Consider the following 22,013-nt stretch of genomic DNA (forward strand, 5'->3'; position numbering starts at 1 on the left):
AAAGTAGGAAATTGTTAATATTTTAAAATTTCCAACGTCTGAAGGGACTGAATTATATGTTTGGTTTGGCTGTCACTGACACCACGGGACTGTACTCTTTTGGAAGGACATTGTTGTATCAGTATTGTAATTTGGGGACTAAATTGTCTTAATATTGTTTACGTTGACATTTTTGTCGTCGACTTGGTCAGATTGTTCATGTTTTCTAGTCATGGGTAATTTTTTTTTTTTTTTTTTTAAAGTAAGATTTTTTTTTTTGTTTTTGTTTTTTGCTTAAAGTACAAAAAAAAAGTAAGAGACTTTTGGGTAATTGTGTTTCACCCATCATAATTTATAGCATATTGGGCATTTTACTCTAAAAAAGTAATGTATAACTCTTTGTTTAAAAATTTTCAATTTATACATCATCAATGATAATAATGCATTTATAAATATAATTTAATATTAAATTATTAAAAATATATTTTAAAATTATAATTATAATTATAATTTTAATTTGGTTGAAAATCCTTGTCATGTTTTAAAATGAAAAAAAAAAACCATTGGAAATAATTTTTTTCCTAAAATTTTTAAGTTTAATTAGGCCTGTAGATAAAATTTCTTTTCCAATTTATTAAAAAATAAACTCTTGTTTAAATTTTTTTAGTTTATTTTTTGAACCGTGTGTACTATTAATTTTGTTTAAATTTATTAGAGGGATTTAAATTTTTTTTTGGTGGGGGCAACAAATCTAGAGAGATTTATTTGATTGAATTAAACTAACAAAAATTAATAATTGATTAATAATATAAGAGGTTTTGTAGTTTTAGAGGCAAAATGCAAAAAAATTAATTATTTTTCACCCAAAAAAGGGTCTATCCAATTAAAATATATATATATATATATATATATATTTTTTTTTTCTGACGAAAAAAATAATATAGTCTAAAAATGTTTAGAATGTAGTTATCCTATTTTTCCACCCAAAAAAGGGTCTATCCAATTACTTTTCTTTTTTTTTTTATAATTTTTTTAAAAATAATTATTTATTAGAATATGTGGTTTACACCGTTACAAATTTATTATACATTATGGTTATTTTTTTATTTTTTAAACAAATTATACATGGTAGTTGCTCGTAGGTTTACCCCTTCACTTTGCCTTTGTTCTTTGTTTATTTGTACTTGTCTTTAATATATGCCAACATATTTATTTTTAAATTTAATTATTCCTAGTATAAATTTTTGCTCATAAAATGGTGTAATATTATCCATATACTTTTGGTAATTAAAAAAAAAAAAAAAAAGAAGAAGTAGAGGATGCTAATTAATATTATAGGAAAGCTTAATGCTAAGTTATTATACTTTCCTGGAAAAAAAAAAGTTATTAAACTTTCATACATATGTACATGTTGTTATAATTAGAATCCATTAAAAATGCGTATAAATAGTCCCAAATGGTAATCTTGATTTCGAATTTCCTATCCATAATATAAGAAAAAAAGGTAAAAAATAATGTATATTTATATTTTTACCATTGTAGTTTTAACAAATTCAACGTATATACATGCATATAGATTCCAGAATGATAATAATATATATTTTTTTCCGCTAACGTGTACTTTCTAAATAAAAATAAAAGTATTTTTGATTAATAATTATAAATTATACCTTAAAAAGGAAATAATTAATAATAAAAATAGTATTATACATGCCTCCACGAGGGGCATTATTATCAAATCGAGCAAATTAAAAACAAAACCTACCTTTTAAAATTTTCAGAGAAAAAAAAAAATTCATGTGAAAACTCTGCAAACTTTACAAGCATACAAATAAATAAATAAGTACAAACACCACCTCATATGTAACATAAAACTACAAATTCTAACAAAGTGCTTGTGTGCATTTTGAATTGACTGTACAAATGGGCACTCTCCATGCTTATAATCCTTTAATTTTGCATCAAATACACTTTGAGGATCATATGCTACATATATAATTTTTTTTTCTTTTAGCAAAAATATATATATATATACATTTTTTTTTTCTTTTAGCAAAATATTTATATATATATATACATTTTTTTTTCTCACTCAACTCAGCCCCTCTCAATTGGGTAATTTCATTTTAAAAAATCTCCTTTTTTATAGGATAAGTGTTAAATAAAAGGTAAATTGCATAAAACTCTCTTGAATTATTTGACACTGATAAATATCCCCCTTAAACTAGTAAAAACTTTATACATCAAAGAAAAGTAATACATTAACACAGAATTACCCTTGTCAAAAAAACTATTAAAAATTTTAAATTTAATATTACTTCAATGCCCATAATTGAATAAAATTACTATTGATAAATTTTTGAAAAAAAAGTTAGTTTTAATAATTTTTTTGAAGAAAATTTTTAATATTTAAATCATTAAAGAATTGGATTAAATTATTTGGAAAAGTCATATATGGGCACGCTTGAAATAGAAGGGTATTTTTGGATAATCAATTAATTTTATTTTTGAAGGATATGAAAAGACAAATAAAAATGCGAATGAACTGGAAAAGCTCCCGGCGAGGATCGAACTCGCGACCTTTCGCTTACGAAGCGAACGCACTACCACTATGCTACGGAAGCAACTGGCGGTAGGTTGAACTTAAAATGGAGGATATTTAAAAACTTATTTTTTGGGCGTTAACAAATCCAAAAGCCTTGACAGTCTGCGCTAGTATGAGAAACGCGCAGTGGGGTTTTAGGCTCGTGGGAAGGAAGAGAGGGAGTTGAGAGAGAGAGAGAGATGTGTGGAATCGCTTTGATTGTTTCTGGGATTCGTTTGGAGCTCTCTGCTCTTCTTCTCCATCTCCATTCCACACCTCAAGCTCTCACCTCCGAGCAAGTAAAGCTTTGATTTTTTTTTTTTTTTTTTTGTTAATTTTTATTTCACTGAACCCACTTGTTTTTTTGTCTTCTATAATAGCTTGTTTTCAGCATAGATGATCTCAAAGCTGCTTTACGGAGGAGGGGTCCTGATAGCTTAGGAAGCAAGAAACTTTTTCTCCATCATCCACGGGTTTCATGCCCCCTACAAATCCTTTCTTTCGTTGAGGGACAAAGGGTAGTAGAAAACGAAGAGTTTGGTTCTCAGCAGATTGGAGAAGGGACCTATTGCTTCCCTTCGGAAAATGGTCGAACATCTGAGGTGCCAAATTCTGCTGCTGAATTGCACTTCATTGGTGCCACTTTGCAGCTAAGGGGAACAAGTCCTATTGTTCAGCCATTGATAGATGCTTCTAGGAATATCCTTGTTTACAATGGTATGTGGGTTTTTTTTTTTTTTTTTTTTGTCTTTTTTTTAATAAATTTTTGGTATTGATTTTTATGCTTTTCTTAGTGTTTCATCTTGTTAAATTTGTTTGATATTCTGTGTGATTTTTGAATTTGGTTTTTAATGATGCATTTGGAAGGTGAAATATATGGGGGATTGCACATTGGTAGTGATGAGAATGATACTGAAGTTCTTTTGCAAACCTTGGAAAAGTGTTGCTCCTGCAATTCCCATTTGAATAATAGGATATGTCATTGTGATGAAAGAGGGAAACTTTCTGTTGTTGATGTCCTTTCCACACTTAAAGGGCCTTGGGCCATCATCTATTGGCAGGTAACTCCGAGTGGTAAGTTTCAATTAGTTTTAATCAGAATTTGGTGCAACATTTTTCACTTTTTTTTTTCTGAAATTTTATTATAATTGAACGTATAGGATCGTACAAGGACTCTGTGGTTTGGCCGAGATGCATTTGGCAGGCGGAGTCTCCTAGTCCACTGGCCTACAGTGGAAGACCCTCGGTTTCTGTTGTCTTCTGTTTCACCCATCTCATCCATTGAGCAGAGTTCTGGTAAGTATTTCTTAGTGGAGATTATGAGTTATCAACGCCACTCACCCTTTGTTGTACTATGGTTTATAGAAGCAATTTTATTATGTTAACAGAGGCAGACTTTTTTGCTCTTCTGTATATTATCTAAAACAAAAGCATTGTTCTGAAAGTGGACTATTATATTGGCTTCTTCCTTCTTTCAAGTGGGTTGGATGTTGTTCTTGAAATACTACAGGAAAACTGGAAGGTTGTCTAAAGTGCTTCTCAGAACTTAATTATTGGAGAGCTTAACACAGTATTTAATATACAGTTAAAATAATAAAAAATATAAATCAGCATTTACACTAGAACAGCTCGTCAAAAAAACACTAACTACCTTAACAGTTTGCAGATGAGTGAGAGAGATTATAGTCGATTAGTTCATTGTCATATTACTGTTCACTTTCCTTAGCTTTACTAGTTTAGATAATTTGTTTGCTACCTGGTCCTTGTCCATATAAGTTGATTTTTACATATTTCTGTGATTCAGTCCATTATTTTGATTAAATATATATTAACACTGGCGTGGTAGAGCTATATAGACAGAATACCACAGCCAAACCTAAATAGCAGTATCGCAGTTAAACATGAATTTGTCAACCTTAATGTTCTGGGGAGCTGTACGTAATAATTAATTTAATCCACCACAGACTTTGAAGCTGAAAATGGAACTACAAATCTTAGATTCTGGGAAGAGCTTCCATGTGGCATATACAGTATAACAGTAGCCTGTCCAGTTCATGATGGTTTTATGGTTGGTGAAGTAAAAAAGCATGAATGGACTGATGCCATGCTGGAAGAACTAATAAAATGGGAGAGAAACTGTGTTGAACCGAAGCCTGAAGATTTGCATGCTTCTCGCTGTAAGATTAAGACTCTTAGAGGGCAAAATGGCATGCACTCGGCTTTATCAGATATATTGCCATGTGAAGCAGGTTAGTATCGTGTGCACAGAAGCTGCCTCATTGGAGCACAACCCATGTAAATAAAAAGCTATATGTGGAATATGATTGCTGATTTTTATTTTTATTTTTTTTTGGGTGTCAATTTTCTTGTTATAAGATTGTAACTGTGGTTTTTCTGTTGGTTGACTAGCTCCCATACAAGCTTCGGTTCCAGTGGCAGCAGAGTCTGTGTTATTTGCTTTAAGGGAGTCTGTTAGGCGACGCTCTTCCCTGCATACTATCTTTCAGGTTCAGACTTCTTTCTGGTCGTATGTTGGTGGAAACCATTGAAAAATGAATTATGAAGCACTATTTTTGTTTGAAAACCATAATGAGAAACTGAAAATTAGGGGATATTTTGTGACTTCATAAGCTTTTTGTGGTGGGGAGGTTATTAATTGTTTATATCCTTGAAATTGAAACAACTATTTGGATTGAAATGCATAGGCAGATACTTGTGGTGTACAGAAGGATCTCGTTCCAGTGGCTGTTCTTTTTTCTGGCGGATTGGATTCTATGATTCTTGCAGCACTGTTGCATGAGTGCTTAGATATTAGTTGTAAGTGATTCTAAGTAAGCTGGTTCTGCAATTTTTTTTTTTTTTTTTTTTTGTTACCTTTTGCAGTGTCCCAGTTTCATGATTTTCTAGAAATTAATAGTGTGATCCAATTAGTTGGAATTGAAACTTGTAGCCAAGACAATTAGTTGACATGTATTATTCTGGAATCTTTCTGTCAATTCATTTGCTGGCTGAGTTTTATAATATATATCTATGTATATTTTTGCAGATGAGATTGATCTACTTAATGTGAGCTTTGATGGTCAGACTGCTCCTGATAGAATCTCTGCTAGAGCGGGAGTAAAGGAACTGAAAAGTATCATACCTTCAAGAAAGTAAATGCTAATAATTTTTTCTCTTTTCTTTCCATAATGTTGTTTAGCTCCTTTGTAGCTTTATTCAATGTAATGAATATTTTGTAACATTTACATTATAATGTTCTTTCCGAATTCAAGTTCTTGATGGTTTGATCTACCTTTTAACTTTATTGTGTTTCTTACCACATGAGATTGGAAATGCAGGTGGAAACTAGTGGAGATTAATTCTGACTTGTCAACTTTGACCTTTGAAACAAAGCATGTTATGTCTCTCATAAGTCCAGCTAACACCTACATGGTATATTCTATAGGCTAGTGATGTTTAATTCTTCCGTATATGGTATGCTTCCACCAGAAATTGCATGTATTTTTAATTTTTTTTTTCTCATTTATGTTGGTAAGAGTTCCTAGACTTTATCATATGTGCTACATCTCTCCTACTATATATTTCTGGATAGACAGGATATTATATTTTTCTAGAACTGCAGGACCTCAATATAGGAATAGCTTTGTGGCTAGCTGCTGGTGGTGATGGATGGGTATATGAGGGGCATAGCAGTTCTAATTATTGTCAACGCATTAAATACAAGTCAAAGGCTAGGATTCTCCTTGTTGGTTCTGGGGCGGATGAGCAATGTGCTGGCTATGGAAGGCATAGAACAAAATTTAGACAGGGAAGGTAACATCGGATACATATACATATGAAAGACCAAACATATTCATATGTGTCTATGTGTGTTTTTGTTTTTTATTAGTATATATGTTGTGACATGTAATTTGAAGTTCACTTGGGATTTTTGTGTTGTGGTTGGCCAGTTGGGTTGGATTGCATGAGGAAATGAAATTGGATATGCAGAGAATTTGGAAAAGAAACCTAGGGAGGGATGATAGATGCATTGCTGATAATGGCAGGGAGGTATTACTAACATCTTGGCTGGACATCATTTTCTTCTCTCCTTGATTCTCATCATGTATTGACTATTTTCATTTTTACTAGGCTAGGTTTCCTTTCTTGGATGAAGATGTTATAAAACTTCTACTTGATATTCCACTATGGGAAGTTGCTGACCTTAATCAACCTAGCGGGGCAGGTGATAAGAAGATTCTGAGAGAGGTCATTGTTATTTCCTTCATTCAGCTTACATTCTGTTTTATGCCCTGAAATTTGAGATACTGGATAGATTCTGGGATACAGTTAGATTGCATGTGTTTAAACGAATTGTCTTGAGCATTTGGGAAACGTGATCAGATATTAAATTTCAAATATGTTTACTGAAGGTTGCACAATTACTTGGTCTGTATGAAGCTGCAACTCTTCCGAAAAGAGCTATACAGGTGTGCATTTTCTTTGAGTTTCATAAAGCTTGTCTACATCTTTTGAAGTATATTTAGATTTCGACTGTCATACATACAATTCCTATTGGTCTCCTGTATTAAAGTTGTGTTTTGCATCCTCATTTCCTCTACTTTAGAAATAGTTAAACCACTTCCGACACTGGTGCAATATTTTTGACTTTTCAATGTGTATTTGTTTGTTTCTAGCATAATCAGGAACCTATCACTTTGAACAAACAATTATAAACTTAAGAAATTGATTTCATGTAGTTTTCCATAAAAGCTCAATAACAGGACTGCTAAAGACACTGAAGTTGTATTTGATGTGAACACTAAGTTATAGGTATATGTGAATTCATAAGCTCTATGCAGAGGCAAATGTTATCGAGCATTGCTAAAGAGCCATACGTGGAGCATTTTCTTTTTGCTAATGCTAATATATTGAAGCTCTACTCCTTTCCCCTCTGACAAATATGTATACTCTTTGCTTCTTAGCTTATCTAATGATCCAATTTTCTTTTCTGTGTTTACTGGATCAGTTTGGTTCAAGAATTGCGAGGGAATCAAATCGGAAGAATTTTGGAAGTAATCGGGCCGCAAATCAAGCATCTGCAGGGAGTGTGGTTATTAGCACCAAATCGGGTGTGCATTAACACTTGCTCTTGGTGAACCCAGTGCAATATCTTCCTTCCTTGCCTCTTTCTAGAGCTTCTATTTTCTCGGCCACGAATTGACAGTTTATGTAATTGGTTCAAGAGATGGATGGTGAGGACAGTAACAATGAACCAGGAAGAATATTGTTGTGCGGTTGTGCAGACATTGATCTGGTGTGCTGGGGTTAGGGGCTTCATTCCTATTGCATTTTTTGCCCAAAACATTAACCCACTAGTCTTTAGTCTGGACTTGGTGCATAGAATATTTTGGGTAATTAATTTGTGTCCTCATGAAAGATCTTCTTTGCAACCACAGCTAAAAGAGTGATTCAAAGGAGTTAATATTTGATTTTAGCCAACAGAAGAGCTTAGACATTGTACGTTTTTGATAACTGATTATTACCTTGGTGTACTTTTCTCAGTGTCTGTAACATATAATTAGGACTAATATTTCCCAACTGCTCATGAAACTTGCATATAAGAGAATATACACTCTGGTATCAGGGGGCTGGAAATTACCTGATTATCATGAACCACTACAGAAGAAAAGTTAAGCAAAGAGAACAAGGATTAATTCGAATCAATACGTCAGATTTTACAAAATTTAAAGTTATCACAAAATTTGGGGTCTATTTTTGGTAATGCATTTTCGGAGGTGTCTCAATTTTATTATTATTTTATTTTGGTAATTTCATAATTGTTTCATTAGTAGTACATTTATGATTTATGCTGTAAATTTTAAATTTTTGCCAAATTGCATAATGAGAGTTGTGCGTGTGTGTGTGTGTGTGTGCTTTTTTTTTTTTTTTTTTTTATTTTTTTTATTTATAAATAAAGTAAAACAGGACATGTAGATTAATAAAGATTAAACACCAAAATTGACCCAGGCCATAGAGATTAAAGACTAATTGCTATCTGGGCTGTTGATTAAATAAATATTTTGGTAGCAAAGATGGCTTTAGCACTTCGAAATATATATATATATATATATATAAATATATTTGTAATTTTTTTTTTTTTGTGTTTAACTTTTTCTAAAAATATTTAATAATAAAATCAAAGAGTATGATAAATAAAAATACTGAACACAAAACGGTTAAAGAAAAAAGGTTCTTTTATGTTTTATTTATGAAATGGAGCTTAAATTATTTATTTATTTTTCTTTTATAAAACCACTACTTTCCTAGGGTTTAAGCTTTGAAGCTTTTTATTTTTATTTTTATTTATTTATTTAATTTATTTATAAACCGTAAAAATTTTATTGGGGTTTAAGCGCTCGGATTCTCTTTCTCTGTGTAGCGCCTGAGATGGAGACGCATAGGCATAACCCAAATAGTAGCAGTACCACCACGATTAACGAGAAGCAGTGGAGAGCAGAAGAAGCCATAGCAGGCAACGCTGAAGCTGTACGAGCTCTTCGACAACTCATTAACTTCCCCCTTCTCTTCTCACGTGAAGCACAAAAGCTCGGTCTCAAAGTAACAAACTTTCTCTCTTCCAATCTTTGTTACTGCAGTTCCAAATTCTCTATTTATTTCAGTTTTCTGGGTGTTTGATTCGATGCTATTTCGTTGATGGGTTTTGCTTCTTTTAGTGGTGGCCTCGTGGTTTGCTTCTCTATGGTCCTCCGGGCACGGGAAAGGTATTAGCTTTTTTTTTTTTTTTTTTTTCCTTCTCAAAAAGTTGTGTCGGATTGTGGCCTTTTTATTCTAGTTCTATGGAGGATTTTTGGAAGTAGGTAAAGTATTGATTCAGTTAATTTATTCTTAATTTCATAACTAATGGGTTGCTAAAGCAATATTATTGTGAATATCCAATTTTCTTGCTAGACAAGTATGGTGCGTGCAGTGGTTGAAGAATGTGGTGCTCATTTAACTGTTATTAGGTACATATCATTTTACCATTACTTTGATGTTTTAGTCAGTGCATTTTAATAAAAAGATGAAATTTGTATGTTTGCAACTTTTTTTTTTTTTTTTTTTTTTCCCCTTTTCTGCTGTTGTTCTATTGATCCGTGCTTGTTCTGTTTTGCTTGGTATATTTGTACAGTCCGCATTCTGTTCATAAAGCTCATGCAGGAGAAAGTGAAAAATTTTTGCGGGAGGCTTTCTCGAAGGCCTTATCCCATGCAAAGTCTGGCAAGCCATCAGTCATATTTATAGATGAAATAGATGCACTATGTTCTCGCCGTGATTCTGGGTATGGGATAAACAACAATGTTAAGAAATTAGAGATGTTTTGGAAGAAGAGTTTTTTCTGTTGCATGTGTTGTGGTGCAAGTTTCCATTTCGACAAGTTGCTTATATTTTTCTGTTTGCTAATACCATATATATGTGTATATATATATATATATGTTAAGTTGAAAACTTCAATCTATTTGAGATTTGGATCAAGTTACTGTGGTAGATACATACCATCATTTTTGTTTATTTATTTAATGTTAAAATTTTAGGTTCTTTTTTTTGTTTCTTTAATTGTATTCTTTAATTGCTGTTATTCTAATTGAGGAAAAGGGAGAATAGACCATGTACTTTGTTTATGTTTGTCAATTTCCTTGTTTAACTCATGATCCAAAATTCAAGTGCAGAGGACAGCAAAATGTCCGTGTTGCCGCTCAACTCTTGACACTGATGGACTCCATAAATAATTCAACATATGCACCACAAGTTGTTGTTGTTGCATCAACTAACAAGTATGTTCTCTCATCTACGTATTACTAGAGAAATATTCGTGTCAATGGGGAGTTTGGAAGATTTTGCAGAGAGTGCTTTTCTGTAATTTTACTTAATAAAAATATTTGAATTTATAGAAAGATATCAAATTTACCTTGCTATTAGAAGTCAGGATCTTTCGAACTGTGCAAAGTATATCGATGTGATGTATATGTTTTTCTGACCTTCAACCCTGGTTTTAACTTGCTGAGTCTTTCTAAGGTTTCTAAAATGAGTAATATTATAGACTTATTTAGCAATTTTCAGACATTGAGTTACTTGGTGCTGATTTGGCTGCTAACTAGCCCTGCCACATTGGTCCCACAGCCACCATTGCGTAACCTTGATGCTGTGATTTGTTATGAGGCTATGCCACATCGCTTGGGGGTGAAAAATTGGTAGTTTTAGTATATCTGCAATGCTGAAAAGTTTAATGAGGGCTGTGAGTTGTTCCTCATTCAGTTTGAATCTTTTCATACCTTTTCTTGCAAAGTGTCCATCCATTGTTTTTACTTAGTGTTAAGCTAATTGTCTACAAATCTTTTAATACTGTTCATATTTAGCATATGTATGATACTGTTACATTGGACCGTTGTATTATTTTTTGGTTTACTTTTAGATTCTTATTTTTATAAATTATAACATCTGGTTTCAACATGTGAAGAGTGGATGCAATTGATCCTGCATTAAGAAGGTCAGGGCGATTTGATGCTGACATTGAAGTTACTACACCTAATGAAGAGGAGCGCTTTCAAATTCTCAAGGTGAGATTGAGAATTAAGTTGTCTTTTGGCAACTTGTTCTATAAAATTTTATTTTATTTTCTAAATATACTTATTGTTCTACTTGTGTAATACAATTTCCAATTTGGAAAGAATGGTTATATGGGTTTAAAATTTGTAACTGGATTAATATTTTTCAGCTCTACACTAAAAATGTTCCTATGGATTCCAATATTGACTTACAAGCCATAGCCGCAACTTGCAATGGATATGTTGGGGCTGATCTGGAAGCTTTATGTCGTGAAGCTACCATGTCTGCTATTGAAAGGTCTTCTGATGCAAATACAGATGCAGATGTAATTAGTGTAAAACTGGAAGACTGGGACCATGCAAGATCTGTTGTTGGCCCAAGTATAACAAGAGGTGTAGCAGTGGATATCCCAAAGGTGACTTGGGAAGATATTGGGGGACTAAAAGATCTTAAGGTATGTAAATTTACGGTTTATTTTAAATCCAAAGTCCTATGGAACTTATCATATCATACTTCATTTTTCTTGGACAGAGAAAGCTCCAACAAGCTGTTGAGTGGCCTATTAAATATTCTACAGCATTTGAGAGGCTGGGAATATCACCCACTCGTGGAATTCTTCTGCATGGTCCTCCAGGATGCTCAAAAACCACTCTTGCTAAAGCTGCAGCCCATGCTGCCCAAGCTTGTTTTTTTTCCTTGAGGTTGGAACTTTATTTGTAGTCTGCAAACCCTCTGCTAAACCTTGGTTAAAAGATTGATTATCAGTGACACTGAAGTATCGGCCTTGAGAAGATTAATCCAAGATTAAACTAAATTTGGCATAGGGATTGCTAAATTAATTCAAAGCAATAGTTATTGATTAGCTGTAAAACATTTGAATAAACAAAATACATAGACTGCAAATAACAGGTCTTCCTGAAAAATAAATTTGGATTTTTTAGAAACTGTGAATAGTGCCTTTGCTGTGAAATTCTTTTTTTAAAACCCTGGCCATGTTGAAAAATTGACTTTCTCTTAATATCTTTAAGCCCCGTTACCTATGAATTTTTAGGTTTATGCCCTGAAATTTACAATCTATGTTACAGCTGTGCAGACTTATATTCAATGTATGTTGGAGAAGGTGAAGCTTTATTGCGCAATACTTTTCATAGAGCTCGCCTTGCAGCTCCTAGTATAGTATTCTTTGATGAGGTTGATGTTGTTGCTACCAAACGGTTAGTATGGTACAACTTTTTGATAGGACTTATTGCTTTGTCCATCAGTTTTCAATATGGCAGTTGTCAGCATCTGTCATATCAACTAAATACTTAATGGTCATACTTTCTTTCAAGGAATATATTTTTTGGAGGGAAAGATTGTGGTATAGGCATATTCTGTATTAATGCTCTTTGATTGTACTGAAGCATTATTGAACCATCTCGAATTTATTCTGAATGCACATATCTTGTATTGACAGATAACAATCTGAAGATAATTTTGTATTCCTATTTTTTTTTTTCAAAAAAAAAAAAAAAAAAATTATAATTCTGTCGTTCTGTAGAATATTCATGTATCTCTAATCAAACAATCTGAAGATAATTTTGTATTCTTATTTTTTTAAAAAAAGAAAAAAAATTATAATTCTGTCTTTCAGTAGGATATTCATGTATGTCTAATCAAACAATTAGTTTTAGAGAGAGAGAGAGAGAGAGAGAGAGGGAGAAGGGAACAGAAAAAATTGTTAGAACACTAGAACCCATAAAAGCAAGTAATATCGATAATGCATTCAACTGGAGGCTGTGATGTTCACAACTTGTTATCTATCGAAAAACATTATGGTGGCACTCTGGGATTCAGGCAATGCTCTGGTGTTTTGGTGTAATTGATGTTTAGAAGAATATGAATACAAGTTTTGCATTCTTAAATGGCAGAGGTAGGAACTCAAGCAGCAATGTTACTGTAGAAGAAAGGCTTCTAACTACTCTTTTAACTGAAATGGATGGCCTGGAAGAGGCTAAGGTAAGCATTCAGATTTGAGGCTCAAAACCAGTCTGTATTGGATACTGCAAATGCATCTCAAAATTTTTGTGACCTAAATATTTGATAATTTCCTTTTAGGGAATCCTTGTATTGGCTGCTACCAATCGTCCTAATGTAATCGATGCTGCCTTGATGCGTCCTGGTCGCTTTGATAAGGTAAGAAGTTTGTGCTATCTCTTGTTTTGTCTCTTGTCTTAGTTCTGATATTATTAAACAGTATACTTCAAAATGTCTTTATTAGCCCTGCATGGTTAGAGTTGTCTTTCTAAAGTTGGAATTGCAAGATTGCAAGCATCCAACAATTACAATGAGTTGGCATTTCCTGATTGGCGAGTCATTATGCGTGAGATTATAGGTTATGCATTATGAACAACTTTTCCATTGTAGTTTAATTCACTTAGTTTCTCCATAGAAATTAACTGTCACCTTTGTGATTCTAATGAAATTGTAGGTGCTTTATGTACCACCACCGGATTTAGAAGCTCGATATGAGATACTTTGTGTACATACTCGTAAAATGCAAATAGGGGATGATGTTGATCTTGGAAGAATAGCAGAAGACACCGAGCTCTTTACTGGGGCTGAATTAGAGGGCCTGTGTATGGAAGCTGGAATTGTAGCTCTCCGGGAAAACATTTCGGCCACTGTTGTGTGTGATCGTCATTTCCAAACTGTGAAAAATTCTTTGAAGCCATCATTGACTGAAGCAGAAATTGATTCTTATTCATCATTTAGGAAGTGCCCATCATCTGTGCCTCTTGAAACAGTTTGAATCAAGCTCAAGGACCAACCACAAAAGGAACTTCGTGGATACAACATTTTCATTGGAAAATTATGTTACAAGTTTATTGTAAATTGTTGCTGCAAAACGATTTCTTACATATGCAGATCTAACCCGACAAACACTAGCAACCACTTGTAGCATTTGAAAAGTATATGGTTATTGGGTAGTAAAAGGTATATGAGAAATTTATTTTGAAATATAAAAAGGATGTTTATTTCATTTTTTAAATATAGATGCATTTTGTGCAAAAATACAAAAACAAAGAGGAATGTTAATAATTAGGGATCGCTAAATTCTTACGCTAAACCGTTCCTAATAAATGAGCTTAATAACTTATGCAAATAGTGCTTCCTGCTGTTGAAGTTAATGTATTCAGGATATGGTATTTGTATACAGTATACTTACGAAAGAAATATTGGTGCAGTATATACCATCACCCTTTTTATACAGTTAGTTAAAAAATGAATCATTTTTGGGAAAGGAAATCGTAAAATCTATCTGTTCAATAGATAAGAGGACAACTGAACAATTAAGATGAACAATTGATGTATTTACTCAAATAATAAACCAAAATGCAAAATAAACAAAATTCCAATGGGCACAGAATTGATCAGCACAAATTCAACAACACCATTGAATCTGTTTGTGGGTAAAAATAAAAAAAAAATAGGGTTATTCTTAAACTTAATAAACCAAGGCAAAACAAAGTTTTGAGTTGACTCGGAAAGACCACATCTGGACCATCATATCAGCTCTCAAGTCGTTCCTGTCAGCAACATAATTCCAATTTTCGATCAGCATGTAAGAGCTGGAGTTTTTGCTAAAATCCCACTTCTTCAAGCAGAGCTTGGTACTGTGATCAAGAAAAGGATCCCAAAGGAAAACGTCTATGCCCATAAGATGTTTGCCAATCTTGATGGTGAGAGTCTCCTTCTCATCTTCAGTGAGAAATTCAGAGTGGATCATACTCAAAGGCATAGAGAACCGATGGTTACCAATGTCCAAATCAGTGTTGGTAAGCTTTTTCTCAATGACAAGCTTAACATCAGAACCACCCAAAGCTTTGATATGATCAAGAAAGTTGCTAGGCAAGTGGGGGTTTTGAATTTGAAGGTTAGCATTGAGGTTGAGATCCTGTTGTTTGGTGGTCATCTTCCTCTGTTTCCTCTGTTTCTTGCTGCTGGAGTTAATTTGATCAGCATTATCAACTTGTTGAAAGAAACATCTTTTTCCAAGGAGTGTAGCAGAAACCTTCAAATTTGAAGCAAGTTGATGATCCGGTGATGGTGGTGATTGAGGATTGGCGAATCTTGTGGGCCTCCTCCTGAGAGGCAGAGACAGAGACCTAGGCTTCTTTGGGAAATTAATTGTAACTGGTAATGGGTACTCCAATTTCTGGGATTCTAGATCACACACACAAGCAAGTAGATAAAGTCGCTTACAGTTTTCATGGGTTTCTTTCATGACGGTCGATCAAAACCCCAGATTGGCAATTCAGAACCAACAAGAAGAAGAAAAAAAGGGCGTTTATGGCGGAAAACAGAGAACGAAGAAGAAGAAGAATAAAAGGGTGTTAATGATCGTCGATCAAAACCCCCTAGATTGGAAATTGACAATGAAGAAGAAGAAGAAGAAAATGGTGTTAATGGAGGAAAATAGAGAACGAAAAAGAAGAAGAAAAACAGAGAGAGAAAGAGAGGCAAGCAGAAGGTGGTAACTAAGTAGTAGAAGTAGTTGTAGCGACCGTTGGTATGGAAGGCGGTTAGACAGTGACAGTTAACAAGAGAATATCGCCCAAATCATATTCAATTTACCGATTTGCCATTTGGGCTTCACACACATTATATGTTTCTATTTGACCGTTATTTTCAAAATTGAGAAAACAGCTAGCAACAGTCAAAAACAAAGCCTTTGTGTTTGACTGCAAACTCCGTTGAAACTTGAAACCCAAGTTCTAACCCCTCTCACTATTGTAATTTTTACTGTCTTATTTTTATTTATTTACAGTCAACTTTTACTGTGTTATTTTTTTCTTTTATGTACATAATTTGACTCCAAGCTTTAAATTCTATATCTAAGGAGACAAAGTAAAAAATTCTTTAATGAGTGTGGAAGTTTACATAATATTTATTTCTAATTTTATACCCATCAATTTTTATCCTCAAAAAAAAAAAAAAAAATCAACCATCTTTTTTTTTTAATTTTTTTTTCAATTATTACTTTTTCCTAAAAAACCAGTCCAGTATATCTACTTCTTTTTAATTCCCAAACTGATTAAAAAAAAATTTATTTTTCAAACGAGTGCGTTGACCACCCCCCAAGAAAAAAATAAAATTACAAATTAAAAAAAAAAAACAAAAATAAAAAACAAAAAGGAGTGAATCGACAAATTGGTAAATGAGTTTTAGTCCTCCTAGTTTTCTACTTCTTCTATATATCAAATAATGTAATCATTTTATTTTACAGGAAAAATAAAATCAATATTAAAAACAGTATATATATATATATATATATATTTTTAAGGGTAAATAGTATATAATTAAAAAAAATAAAAATAATCCCTGTTTCTTGGGCGACAGAACAACCTCGGCCAGTTGGCTTTCCCAGAAACCGCTTCACTTCGTACGATCTCTTTCCCAGAACAACCTCGGCCAGTTTTAGTCCTACTCCTACTTGGTATATAATCTCTCTCTCTCTCTCTCTCTACATATCTATATATATAGATTGCTCTCTCTTTTCTTTTTTCTACTTCACTCTCTCTCTCTGCTCTTTCTAATTTTCTTCGTTTTCTCTTTTGTTTTATTCTCGATTTCCTATTTTCTTTCTTTTTCACGCGTTTTGTGATCGTTCGGGGTAAAAAAAAAAAAAAAAAGATGAAGAGATCGAGAGAAGAAGAAGAAGACAAGGGCAACCTTCTTCATCTTCCTCATACCAAGAGAATAAGAGAAGAGCACAGTCTTAGCTCCAAAGGCTGTTCATGGGTGAGAGGTTCAATGATTGGCAAAGGTGGTTTTGGGTCTGTGTTTCTGGCTTACAACAACAAACCCACTTCAAGCTTCAAAGATTTTCCACCTGTTATGGCTGTGAAATCGGTGGAGGCCACTTCTTGCTCTGAGCTTGTTAAGGAGAAGATTCTTCTGCAGATTGTCAAGGATTCTCCGTTCATCATCCGATTTTATGGCGAAGATGTTACAGTGGGTTACAAGGGTAAAATAATTATCAATTTGTTCTTGGAGTATGCTTCTGGAGGTTCACTGATGGATTTGATTGAAAAATCCAAAGCATCCGAAGGAGTTGGGTTGGTTGAATCTCAAGTGAAAAATATTACCGAATCAATTCTTAAAGGGATTAAACGCATTCATGAAGCTGGTTATGTGCATTGTGATTTGAAGCCGCAGAACATTTTACTTGTCCCCCAAGAAAACTCCTCTACCACTCCTTTTGTGGCCAAGATTGCAGATTTTGGCCTTGCAAAGGCAGCTCAAGGGCTTACCAGGAGTTCCGAAGTGAAAGGAACTCTCATGTACTTACCGCCTGAAGCAGTGAACTTTGGTATCCAAGACCAACCCTCTGACGTTTGGGCTCTTGGTTGTATTGTGCTATGTATGTTGACTGGAAAAAATTATCCATGGGATTTGAAATCTTGGGAAGGAAATCGCGAGCTTAAGCAGAAGATTTCAGAGGATTGTCCTGAAATTCCAAATGGGTTATCTAAAAAGGCTGAGGATTTCTTGAAGCAATGCTTTATGAGGAGTCCATATGATAGACCCACTGCTGATATGTTGCTGAGCCATCCATTTATTTGTTCTGGATTGGGCAAAGGAGATGATGAAGATAAAGAAGAGCTAATGTCTGTCCATTCAGTACAGGCTTCATCTTGCAAATTGTCCGAGCCTCATGATGAATTCAGAGCTAGCTTTATACCTCTTCTAAACTCAAGCTTTGGAGAAACAGAGGAGGTTCAAGGGAAGATAACACCTGTAATCTCAGACAGGCTATCAAGTTCTGCCGTCTGTAGTGCAGCATAGATTTATGTTATGTATATAGATTTATGTACGTATATGTGCAGACAAACGATTAATGTATAACCTTTTTGATCTATGATTCATAAATTCTTTTTTAATGTATATACTTTTTGATCTATGCTTCATAAATTCTTTTTTAAGTGCTTTTGGTAGTTATCTCTTAAGTTTCCCGATTTATATTTATGATCGTGTCTCAGTTCCATAGTTTCAGTTCGATCCATTATAAGTACTTGGTTTCTGTAAAATTAATAATAAGCTAGATTGCCAAAGCAAAAGAATAATATAAGAAAACTAGTCTGGTTTAACAGCAAAGCCGAAGTAAAAATAATAGGTACCTTTCCTAAGAGAACATTTACCGACGAGGGAATATTAATAGAAGAACTCGATAATTGATTAGATGTAGGTGATCTAGATTAATTAAGAAATAATTATAATAAAATCGTTTCGATGCTGTCATGTTTGATTTTATTGTCTGTGCTGTCATCAACTTGTTGACAGTAACTTGTTGATCAGCATCATCAACTTGTTGAAAGAAACATCTTTTTCCCAGAACAGTGGCAGAAACCTTCAAATGAGACCCAAATTCAAGATCAGTAGTCTGAGCCAAGGTTGATGATGATTGAGGTTTGTGGAAATTGTTAGGCCTCTTGAGAGTGAGGGATCTCTTTTTCTTTGAAAAATTAGTGGGTACTGGTACAGTGGATGCTCTGATTTTTTCGATTCCAGAGCTTGGTATAAGCAAGGAGTTGCAAACCCTGCTCAGAAACAGAACCACCCATTGCAATGGCTTTTATGTGATCATCATCATCAAAAGATTTTGGGCAAGTAGTGGGTGTGAACCGGTGATGATGATGGGGGAGGTTTTTGGAAACTTTTGGGAGACTTCAAAGTCAGTGATCTCTTCCTCTTGGATTTCTTTGATTCCAGAGGGCACAACTAAGCAAGGACATACTAAACCACCCTCAGCACCAGAACCATTCTTGGTTTTTATATGATCATCATCAAATTCTTTTGGTTGGACACTTTTCCTCTTCTGCCTGCTCTTTGCTTACACCAGTGCTGTACTATTCTCGCTCAAAGAAACTTTGAAACTCAAAAGAGAAAAAAAATTTATTTCAATTGGTGTGTACATTTGAACAGGGAAGTTCTCAGTTCCACTACTATCACAGTGCCTACCAACAAAGCTTGAGGTCTGCTTTTGCAGTGGAAATCCTACTTATACATAGAAATAATTAGGGATCACTAAATTCTTAAGCTAATCCATTTCTAACAAATATTACTTCATCCAGCAAACTAAACCTGTTTAACATAACATCATTCAAATCATTATGTTGAACTTTTCCTGGAGCATGGACTTATTGAGATGATTGTCGCAATTCCTCCCAAGTAAACATCGCCTTTCCAACAAGGTCACGGATTCACATAATCACTTGCATCGCCAAGAATTCTTCTTTTGCAATGTACGAGTCCTTTAATTTCCATTTCAAGTGCTTGTACAGTTAAAACAGGAAAACCAGCCTAAACATTGAGGAACTGAACAACTTCAGAAGCACCTGCATCCATTAAAAACTTCAGAATCAAGGTTTAACCCAATAAATGTAATTTTGTACAACCTTGATACTCTCTTCATCAATGCATCAAGAGAGCTGTTTTTCAATAACCTCTTCTTCCTCAAATTCCCTTTTGAATTGTCGATGGGTAGGCAGAGCTTGGAGCAGAAGCATAAATGGAGAAAATTAGCTCAGACACTGCCAGAGTTCATGCATTCAGACCTGCCCAATTCTTGAAAGCAACAAGCGCTTCCATTTTCCTAAAGTTCCTCTTTCTCAACTTTGCCACTTTAAGCTTCTTATGGGTCTCCATAAATGCTTGCTTGTACCTCCACTTATCAACAAAGATCTTCATCTCTTGAGATTTCTCAACAACTTGCATTGCAGCATCAAAGAAACCCCCTTTAATAAGAGCATAAAGGAAGGCATCAACCAAGTTTTGGTCAAATTTGAGCCCCTTCTCTCCATCAACTGACAAATTTCGCTTCACCTCATTCCAAAGCATCAGAACACTGAAATATTTCTCTGCCAAAACATAACCACTGATCAAAGACAAGTATGTCTGCTCATTTGGTTTAAACTGTAAAAATATCATCCTTCTAAAAGTCCTTCTTGCATCTTCTAGTCTCCCAGCTTTACAAAAGGCATGAATAATTGAATTCCAGTCATGGGTACCCACTTCAACTCGAGGGTCCTCAACAACATCATCTAAGAAGGCTGCCATTAATTCTGGCCGGTGATTTTCCATCAAGCCTGTCATTATAGTCAGGTAACTACCCTTCAAGTCTGACAATCTTGCATCTCTCATGTCCCTAAACAAAGAAAGAGCAGATTGAAAATCTTGGCCAGACATGGATGCATCTATTAAAGCATCATACGTTCCAACATCCAACTGCAACCCTGAATTGCTAATATCCATGACCAACTGAGTGGCTTCAGCAGTTCGATGCTCTTTGCAGTAAGCCTTCAAAATTGGCACATAGACACCAAGCCCCAAATATCCTTCCTGAGCATTCATTTCATCGAGAATGCTGTGTGCCTTGTCTAATAATCCAAGATTAACACATGCACTAATAATACCGTATCCAACGGATTTATCAGCCACAACAGTCGAAGGCTCCAACTTTTGAGCCTCAATGACTAAATTTGCTAATGCTTTGATACCTCCATTTGGAAGAAATCCCTTGACAACCTCACAATAAGTTTCTTCACTTAAATTCAAGTATTCTCCATTTCCTTCTCTAAGACCACTCAAGATAGTTTCCAAAACTGATTCTGAATTGCCTGATTTCACATACCCACCAATCAAATTCCGCTGAAATACCCTTTTATCCGAAAATCCAAACCCAATCATCAGATTCTCTAACTCACTTATCTTTTCTTCAAGGCCCTTCAATGCATACAAATAAGCAAGATAACCAAAACTCAATTCATCAGGCCGAACACCCAAAATGGACATTGTTTCAACAACCTTCTCGGCATCATCCACCGATTCAAGCTCACGACAACACCCTTCTAGTGCTGCATTACAAGCAATCAAATCGGGTTTCATAAAATCAAGTTTCTCATCCAAAGCAATCCTACAATTCTCTTCGAAAACCCGTAAGAAAGCAGAAAAGTTTCCATTTTTCCTGCTGATTTCAACGAGTACATTGCCCCATACGCTGAAAGGTACAAAAAATCTATTCTTGAACATACATTTGATCAAAGCAAAAGCAGGTGCAGCAGTGTTGGCACAATTAAAAGAATCCAACAGAGATTTAACAGTTTCAAATTCCAACAATCCTGGGTATTTCTCAACAACATAGACTACAGAGGCAAAAGCCCTTTTGAGATTATGAACGTCCTTGAGTGAGGACAAATGGGCAATAAGAAAATTGGTGATGGACTTACTTGGGAAAGCAGAGCTCCCAGTGAGGATCTTGAAGGACTTCCAGGCCTCATCAGTGTTGTTGGTGAGGATGGAATTATGGATTGTGGTTTCTAAAGAGGTTATGTGGTCTGGGGTTAGGGTTTTGGGGGGTGAAGTAGGGAGCTTGGTGGTGGGTACTGAGAACGAGGAGGAGCACGATGGGTCTGTTTTGAGGGCGAAGATCGAAGGTTGAAGGAATGAGTATAGTGTTGGGATTTCAGGTGTTGAGGAAAAGCGTCTGATTGGAAGCCAAGCAAGTTTTTTCTTCCACATTCTAAGAAACCAAACATTCATCACAGCTTCACGCCGTTTAGGTTGCCGTTTCTATTTGATTCGGTCTTCTTTAAAACGTAATCAAGACGGTCCGTTTTATTTGATTCGGTCTTCTTCTTCCTCGTTCTTAGGTTTCCGTTTATTCCTTCTTTATGCTCTCCGGCGTCACCGGTTTCAGTAGCACAAATACTACAGCCCCGACCCGACCCGTTTTGAAGTCACTTCATATCCGGGGCAAATACTTACATTCGGTTTAACGTGGTACACTGTGTACACTAGAGGGCAAAGACACTTTGACGAC

The 22,013-nt window shown here is 34.6% G+C and overlaps 4 protein-coding genes and 1 non-coding gene across 12 annotated transcripts; 3 read left to right on the forward strand and 2 right to left on the reverse strand.

Moving 5' to 3' along the window:
• Nucleotides 1–2,531: 2,531 nt before the first annotated feature.
• On the reverse strand, nucleotides 2,532–2,603 carry TRNAT-CGU (transfer RNA threonine (anticodon CGU)). The gene has a single exon. It is a non-coding gene; the product is annotated as a tRNA-Thr (tRNA).
• Nucleotides 2,604–2,678: 75 nt separating this feature from the next.
• On the forward strand, nucleotides 2,679–8,185 carry LOC107429043 (uncharacterized). 5 transcript variants are annotated; one of them, XR_007237470.2, is made up of 14 exons: nucleotides 2,679–2,862; nucleotides 2,944–3,280; nucleotides 3,431–3,624; nucleotides 3,724–3,859; nucleotides 4,528–4,812; nucleotides 4,973–5,070; nucleotides 5,269–5,380; nucleotides 5,610–5,715; nucleotides 5,902–5,995; nucleotides 6,186–6,376; nucleotides 6,514–6,613; nucleotides 6,700–6,788; nucleotides 6,976–7,032; nucleotides 7,572–7,654. XR_007237470.2 is itself a non-coding variant. In XM_048462278.2 (14 exons), exons 1-13 carry the CDS (start codon nucleotides 2,764–2,766, stop codon nucleotides 6,999–7,001), a joined length of 1,872 nt encoding a protein of 623 aa, XP_048318235.2. In that variant the 5' UTR covers nucleotides 2,679–2,763; the 3' UTR covers nucleotides 7,002–7,032; nucleotides 7,572–8,185. The 5 variants fall into 5 exon arrangements, 3 of the variants coding, with proteins under 3 accessions (XP_048318235.2, XP_048318236.1, XP_015895159.3); XM_048462278.2 differs by having other exon boundaries at nucleotides 6,695–6,788; nucleotides 7,572–8,185; XM_016039673.4 differs by having other exon boundaries at nucleotides 2,682–2,862; nucleotides 6,695–6,811; nucleotides 7,572–8,185.
• A 721-nt stretch (nucleotides 8,186–8,906) lies between these two features.
• LOC107429045 (cell division control protein 48 homolog B) lies at nucleotides 8,907–14,157 on the forward strand. Of its 4 annotated transcripts, none has more exons than XM_048462280.2 (12): nucleotides 8,907–9,163; nucleotides 9,280–9,327; nucleotides 9,515–9,570; nucleotides 9,735–9,884; nucleotides 10,273–10,377; nucleotides 11,061–11,160; nucleotides 11,319–11,603; nucleotides 11,681–11,850; nucleotides 12,235–12,363; nucleotides 13,060–13,147; nucleotides 13,247–13,324; nucleotides 13,410–13,585. In XM_048462280.2, the coding sequence occupies exons 1-12, from the start codon at nucleotides 8,993–8,995 to the stop codon at nucleotides 13,521–13,523; spliced, it is 1,494 nt and encodes a 497-aa protein (XP_048318237.1). In that variant the 5' UTR covers nucleotides 8,907–8,992; the 3' UTR covers nucleotides 13,524–13,585. The 4 variants fall into 4 exon arrangements, with proteins under 4 accessions (XP_048318237.1, XP_015895164.1, XP_015895161.1 ...); XM_016039675.4 differs by lacking the exon at nucleotides 13,410–13,585 and adding an exon at nucleotides 13,620–14,157 and having other exon boundaries at nucleotides 8,915–9,163; XM_016039678.4 differs by lacking the exons at nucleotides 9,735–9,884; nucleotides 13,410–13,585 and adding an exon at nucleotides 13,620–14,157 and having other exon boundaries at nucleotides 8,914–9,163.
• Nucleotides 14,158–16,502: 2,345 nt separating this feature from the next.
• LOC107429056 (mitogen-activated protein kinase kinase kinase 20) lies at nucleotides 16,503–18,094 on the forward strand. Its single transcript, XM_016039692.4, has 2 exons — nucleotides 16,503–16,628; nucleotides 16,826–18,094. Exon 2 carries the CDS (start codon nucleotides 16,826–16,828, stop codon nucleotides 17,978–17,980), a length of 1,155 nt encoding a protein of 384 aa, XP_015895178.4. The 5' UTR covers nucleotides 16,503–16,628; the 3' UTR covers nucleotides 17,981–18,094.
• Nucleotides 18,095–19,061: 967 nt separating this feature from the next.
• On the reverse strand, nucleotides 19,062–22,010 carry LOC107429044 (pentatricopeptide repeat-containing protein At1g69290). Its single transcript, XM_016039674.4, has one exon. The coding sequence runs from the start codon at nucleotides 21,731–21,733 to the stop codon at nucleotides 19,736–19,738; it is 1,998 nt and encodes a 665-aa protein (XP_015895160.3). The 5' UTR covers nucleotides 21,734–22,010; the 3' UTR covers nucleotides 19,062–19,735.
• Nucleotides 22,011–22,013: the final 3 nt, after the last annotated feature.

Source organism: Ziziphus jujuba, chromosome 12 (genome assembly GCF_031755915.1).
Source record: "Ziziphus jujuba cultivar Dongzao chromosome 12, ASM3175591v1".
NCBI lineage: Eukaryota > Viridiplantae > Streptophyta > Magnoliopsida > Rosales > Rhamnaceae > Ziziphus > Ziziphus jujuba.